Source organism: Colias philodice, chromosome 29, assembly GCF_061535455.1.
Source record: "Colias philodice isolate Cphi_HAF_F1 chromosome 29, ilColPhil1 Martin Lab GWU primary, whole genome shotgun sequence".
Classification (NCBI taxonomy): Eukaryota; Metazoa; Arthropoda; class Insecta; order Lepidoptera; family Pieridae; genus Colias; species Colias philodice.
In genome coordinates, this window is record NC_143114.1 from 245400 (window position 1) to 252099 (window position 6700).

Below are 6700 nucleotides of genomic sequence, written 5' to 3' on the forward strand. Positions count from 1 at the left end.
GCGCGACTTGGCCCGGGACGAGGGGGACGCGTCGCCACCGCGCATGGTCGCTGATCCGCACTCGCTGGGCCTCCCTTAAGGGTCTCACCCGGTGGGGCGGATCGCCCGGTTAGCGGAAACGCGGACCCCGAGTCGCCGTGGGCAGGTTGCCTGGGTGGGGAGACTGCGTTGAGCACTACCAAAACCAACGCGCATGCGGCAAATAAACAAACAACAACCCCATAGTGGGGTTATCCCAGGGACCCTCCCGTAGTGGCGGGAGGCGAGAGACACCAGAGTTGGGGGGCCTAGCCCCGGTACTCTTTCCCCTCACCAGTGATGGTGGGAGCGAAGACCCCGAAGGCGCGGAGCGCACAAGCTTTCGGGCACGCAGCGAGTAAGCAAGTAAACGAGTAGAATAACGCAAGACAGTCGGCGATATGACAGGCCGCGGTAAAGGAGGCAAGGGGCTCGGAAAAGGTGGCGCTAAGCGGCACAGGAAGGTGCTCCGTGACAACATCCAGGGTATCACGAAGCCCGCGATCCGTCGTCTCGCTCGCAGGGGTGGCGTCAAGCGTATATCCGGTTTGATATACGAAGAGACGCGCGGCGTTCTCAAGGTATTCCTTGAGAACGTGATCCGTGACGCCGTCACTTACACCGAGCACGCAAAGAGGAAGACCGTCACCGCAATGGACGTCGTGTACGCGCTGAAACGTCAGGGACGTACCCTCTACGGATTCGGCGGTTAATTAATTGTGTTACTTCAAAGATCGTCCGTCCGTTCGTACGTACGTCAATAATTATTCCATGCAATCGATTCGGCGTTTTAATAATTATTATTCTTGGTACGAATAAAGATGGGCGTACGACCACCACGGCGATGATTTTGAAACAAACAAATTAACAACAAAAAGGCCCTTTTCAGGGCCGCATACGATTCATTAATTCCACAATATTATATATTATTGTATTATGGATATGTTTCCCCACGCGCGCAAAACTACAACACTCACTATCATTTCACTTGTACTCTATTATCTCTCTATTATTATGTGTGCTAAATTTCATTGTAATCGGTTCAACACATAGGTACATACATACATACGTCCATCCATCAACAACTTTTGCATTTATAATATTAAATAAAACTATTTCATTAGAAGAATTTAAAGTTAATGGCTACTGAATGATTACATTACTAAAATCTAAAATTCATCAGGTAGGTAAGTTTTCTGTTTATAATAGTAATATAATAATATTAATACATTTTATCATTCTCATAACAATATTATCATTATATTATTAGATATTTCGTTGTATGTTTCCGTTACTGCACAGTGGAAAACGTTTATAGTTAGGTTAGGTACCTACTATTAAAATGAATCACGTGCGGCCCTGAAAAGGGCCTTTTTTTTTAACATTCGATGTCCGATGACGTGTCCTCTGTGCTATGTCATGTTATGTTATGTTATTTCATATTGAAACCACACACCACACGACACGACACGAGACACGAACAATGCAAACAACAAACGGATCTTAGGCGCGTTCACCACGGATACGGCGGGCCAATTGAATGTCCTTTGGCATAATGGTCACTCTCTTAGCGTGTATAGCGCACAGATTGGTGTCTTCAAATAGACCTACGAGGTACGCTTCGCTCGCCTCCTGCAGGGCCATGACGGCCGAGCTCTGGAAGCGGAGGTCGGTCTTGAAGTCCTGCGCTATCTCACGGACGAGACGTTGGAACGGCAACTTGCGGATCAGTAGCTCAGTGCTCTTCTGGTAGCGACGAATCTCACGCAGAGCAACCGTGCCGGGCCTGTAGCGATGGGGCTTCTTCACGCCACCGGTTGCGGGCGCACTCTTGCGGGCCGCTTTGGTGGCGAGCTGCTTCCTCGGCGCCTTTCCACCGGTGGACTTGCGAGCGGTCTGCTTTGTGCGAGCCATTGTGACCGGGGGGCTTGTTCGAAATTCGAATTCACTATATTTATTATAGAGAAATAAAACAACAAATACGACCGCACGGAGAAGTGGTTGCGCTTCGAATGAATACGAAAACGCGTACGACGCCGTTTTTATAAACACATTAGGTACACTCGTCTCCGTTTCGTTATTCATCGTAGTCGAGTGCGAGAGAGACATCGATAAGTAACCGTTCGCGCGGTGTGTATGTCGAGAAAAGAGAGATAAAATAATAATAATCAAAGTTTTGTGTTGGATTTGCACGATTCCTGATGCAAAATTAACTACTCGAACTCGAAAACAAAAAAAAAAAAAGAAAAACGATCTTCAATGTGCAATGTGCAATCTGCACTGTCATAATATTGTCAATGTCATACACAGCCCATGTCATAATATTGTTATGTTCGTCATTATGGTATGGTCGTACTGGATCTATTCATTAAATTTACATGTACGGTCTTATCCAAAATGGATGGAAATTATTCTACTTTTTTATTTTACTTCATACATACTCTACATAGGTGCAAAGTTTCATAAAAATGCGTTCAAAAATAAAATATGTCTTGGTTATTGCTTGATTACAAGATTAAAGAATTATTATTTTCTACTTTTTAGTGGTAAGTATCTAACTTGAAAGCGTGTTTTTTAGTTTTTCAAACTATATTTATTTTACTTCATACTCTACATAGGTATTTTCGTATACCAAAACAAAACAGCACTAAAAAAAAAAATACCAACAAATACATAATACGTTCATAATATACCTAACTAGAAATTCGCCGCGGCCTCGTTCGGTTGCAAATTTTATGAACATTTAAAAATTATATCTATTAAAATAAACCGCATCAAAATCCGTTGCGCCGTTTTTGAGATCTCGAGTAATCTTCAAGTTGATTATTCCATAAGAAAGGAAAATTTCTATAAGATAGGAGAATTATCATAAGTCCGGAAAATTTCTATACGCCAGGAAAATTTCTATAAGTCAGGAACATTTATATAAGCCAGGAAAATTTCTATACGTCAGGAAAAATTTCTATAAGGTGGAAAAGGATAGGTTAGGTTAGGTTAGGTTAGGTTAGGTTAGGTTAGGAGAGGTTAGGTTAGGAGAGGTTAGGTTAGGTTAGGTTAGGTTAGGTTACGTTAGGTTACGTTACGTTAGGTTACGTTACGTTAGGTTAGGTTAGGTTAGGTTAGGTTACGTTAGGTTACGTTAGGTTAGGTTAGGTTAGGTTACGTTAGGTTACGTTAGGTTACGTTAGGTTACGTTAGGTTACGTTAGGTTACGTTAGGTTACGTTAGGTTACGTTAGGTTAGGTTAGGTTAGGTTAGGTTACGTTAGGTTACGTTAGGTTACGTTAGGTTACGTTACGTTAGGTTAGGTTAGGTTACGTTAGGTTACGTTAGGTTAGGTTACGTTAGGTTACGTTAGGTTACGTTAGGTTACGTTAGGTTACGTTAGGTTAGGTTAGGTTAGGTTAGGTTAGGTTAGGTTAGGTTACGTTAGGTTACGTTAGGTTAGGTTAGGTTAGGTTAGGTTAGGTTAGGTTACGTTACGTTAGGTTACGTTAGGTTACGTTAGGTTAGGTTAGGTTAGGTTAGGTTAGGTTAGGTTGGGTTAGGTTAGGTTAGGAAAAATTTTCTCAGTCCGGAAAATTTCCATACGCCAGGAAAATTTCTATACGTCCGGAAAAATACTACTGAACCGATTACAATGAAATTTAGCACACATATAGAAGGTAACTTGGATTAACACATAGGGTAGGTTTTATCCCGGAAATCCCGCGGGAACGGGAACTATGCGGGTTTTCCTTTGAAAACGCGGGCGAAGCCGCGGGCGGAAATCTAGTACAAAATATTAATTTACCAAAACTATTGCAAAACACAAAACTATATAAATATAACAGAAAATCGGTTTGAATGTCTGTCCGTGTGTGCTATATTCCCTATATAAATTTGTATAATTAAAACTAGAGAACCGATTTTGATGCGGTTTATTTCAATAGATAGGCTGCATCTCGAGGAAGCTTTTAGTATATATAATTTGTTACGTTCTGAACAATGCAGGCACAGCCGCGGGCGATAACTAATCAATCTACCATTTATTTGTTAAACAGTTATTAAAAAAAAAAAATAACTTCAAATTAACTGTACAAGTTTAATTATTTCTCCATTTAATAATTAATATTAATTTTTTGTTGTATATCAATTAAATTTACGTTTTGACATAAGGCTGAGGTAAAATAACAGTACAGACTACAGTCGAATTGGGAATCATCAAGGAGGATTTTATTTAATATCTTAACTTAATTAAAGATATGAAACCTTATTTGTGTTAAACTTTTTTATTTTTTTAAATTGACACCAATAAATCAAACTGACGATGTCTGTCAAAATAAATATAATATTGATTCAAAGATAGTACATGAAATCGCATTGCGTTGTTATATTAATATATAAGTAATAAAATGGTTGTGAGTGAAAAAAAATTATGTAACATGTATAAAAATATCGAGCCAAATCATGATGGTATATAATTTATTATGAATTTGTTTTTAGGATAACCGCAAAAATGTGCATGCATGTGCACACACAAATTAAGCATCGTCTTTATTTCTGGAAAGCATAATATGGAAACATAAAAACATAATATACAGTCGTCTCCAAAACCGAGAAAATTGAAAGGCAGGCAGCATTGAAAGGTATGGTAATTTTCCATCAATTGTTTGTTGTTATTATTATATATATTATATTACAAACAAACATAAAATGAAACGGAACGGATTTTGATGCGTTCAACAAGAAGGTTTATTATAAACTAAACATCTATAATAATTATGTATAATTTTTATCTATATCCTAATATTATAATAAGGAATATACTTGATAAGAAAGAATTATCGAAATCGGTTCAGCCGTTCACACGTGATGCCGTGACAACGCGAAACGGGTCTCATTTTTATATTGTACGTACCTACCTACCTACCTACCTACCTACCTATATAGATTTTTAGATTATATTTTATTCTTCTGTATAATCTAAACCAATTAAAGTTAAACTCCTACGAAACGGCTCGATCGATTCTCATGAAATGTTGTGTGCATATCGGGTTGGTAGATCTGACAATCATAATATTGTATCTACACTAATATTATAAAGAGGAAAACTTTGTTTGTTAATGAATAGGCTCATCATCAAAACTACTGGACCGATTTTGATGAAATTTGGCACAGACAATCTTTAGACGCTGAGAAAGAACATACATAGGCTACTTTTTATTATTGCGAAATAATATGTACCACGGGCGAAGCCCTAGTTTGTAAATAAAATAAAATAAATCATACCCACAAAATATGACCAACGTTAATAATTATTGTTGAACGTATAATTCGAAATTCGAATTTCAAAATTACTTACAAATTTAGGTTTTTTTTTTTCTCACTGCTGTTGTTCGTGTTGGAGAAACGTATTTTTGGCGTGTACACACACACACAATTCATTCATGAAATATATTGTGGCCCTGAAAAGGGCCGTTGTTGTTTTGATAGTATATAATAATAATAAACACAAAACGCGAGCGAGCGGGCGTTCGATAAGTCGAACACGCCACGCCGTTGTCCCGACGACCGCTCACCGCTCACTTGGAGCTCGTGTACTTGGTGACAGCCTTTGTGCCCTCGCTGACCGCGTGCTTGGCGAGCTCGCCGGGCAGCAGCAGCCGCACGGAGGTTTGCACCTCTCGCGACGTGATGGTCGACCGCTTGTTGTAGTGAGCGAGCCGGGACGCCTCCGCGGCGATGCGCTCGAAAATGTCGTTCACGAACGAGTTCATGATGGACATGGCCTTCGAGGAGATACCGGTGTCGGGGTGGACCTGCTTGAGCACCTTGTAAATGTAAATGGCGTAGCTCTCCTTCCTCTTGTGCTTCTTCTTTTTCTTGTCAGACTTCGAGATGTTCTTCTGCGCTTTGCCGGACTTCTTGGCGGCCTTTCCACTCGTTTTTGGCGGCATGTTGCTTGTTGTAGTATAAGTTCAATCAATAGAAACTGTATAAAATTTTTCGGTTCAAAAACCGGTCTAGATCGCGCCACACGGCGTTACGGCCGTCGGTTAGTAATGCGAGCTAGCACTTTTGGTTATCGGCCAATACCGTGGAGCGTAAGCGTCCCCTCCACACAGTGGGCGGTGAACATGCGGTGAATCATTTAGATGTTTACATTTGGCATTTTATTTATTTTTTTAAATCACATAAGGCTGAGGTAAAATAACAGTACAGACTACAGTCGAATTGGGAATCACCAAGGAGGATTTTATTTAATATCTTAACTTAATTAAAGATATGAAACCTTATTTGTGTTAAACTTTTCTTTTTTTTTTTAAATTGACACCAATAAATCAAACTGACGATGTCTGTCAAAATAATTATAATATTGATTCAAAGATAGTACATGAAATCGCATCGCGTTGTTATATTAATAATTAATATAATAAAATGGTTGTGAGTGAAAAAAATTATGTAACATGTATAAAAATATCGAGCTTAATCATGATGGTATATAATTTATTATTAATTTGTTTTTAGGATAACCACAAAAATGTGCATGCATGTGCACACACAAATTAAGCATCGTCTTTATTTCTGGAAAGCATAATATGGAAACATAAAAACATAATATACAGTCGTCTCCAAAACCGAGAAAATTGAAAGGCAGGCAGCATTGAAAGGTATGGTAATTTTCCATCAATTGTTTGTT

At 39.3% G+C, this 6700-nt stretch overlaps 3 protein-coding genes across 3 annotated transcripts; 1 reads left to right on the forward strand and 2 right to left on the reverse strand.

The window, feature by feature from the left end:
- Window positions 1-343: 343 nt before the first annotated feature.
- On the forward strand, window positions 344-993 carry LOC149475618 (histone H4). Its single transcript, XM_089712704.1, has one exon. The coding sequence runs from the start codon at window positions 420-422 to the stop codon at window positions 729-731; it is 312 nt and encodes a 103-aa protein (XP_089568830.1). The 5' UTR covers window positions 344-419; the 3' UTR covers window positions 732-993.
- A 297-nt stretch (window positions 994-1290) lies between these two features.
- On the reverse strand, window positions 1291-2047 carry LOC149475619 (histone H3). Its single transcript, XM_089712529.1, has one exon. It carries the CDS (start codon window positions 1930-1932, stop codon window positions 1522-1524), a length of 411 nt encoding a protein of 136 aa, XP_089568655.1. The 5' UTR covers window positions 1933-2047; the 3' UTR covers window positions 1291-1521.
- A 3410-nt stretch (window positions 2048-5457) lies between these two features.
- Window positions 5458-5978, reverse strand: LOC149475620 (histone H2B). The gene has a single exon (XM_089712729.1). It carries the CDS (start codon window positions 5955-5957, stop codon window positions 5583-5585), a length of 375 nt encoding a protein of 124 aa, XP_089568855.1. The 5' UTR covers window positions 5958-5978; the 3' UTR covers window positions 5458-5582.
- Between the last annotated feature and the right edge of the window lie 722 nt (window positions 5979-6700).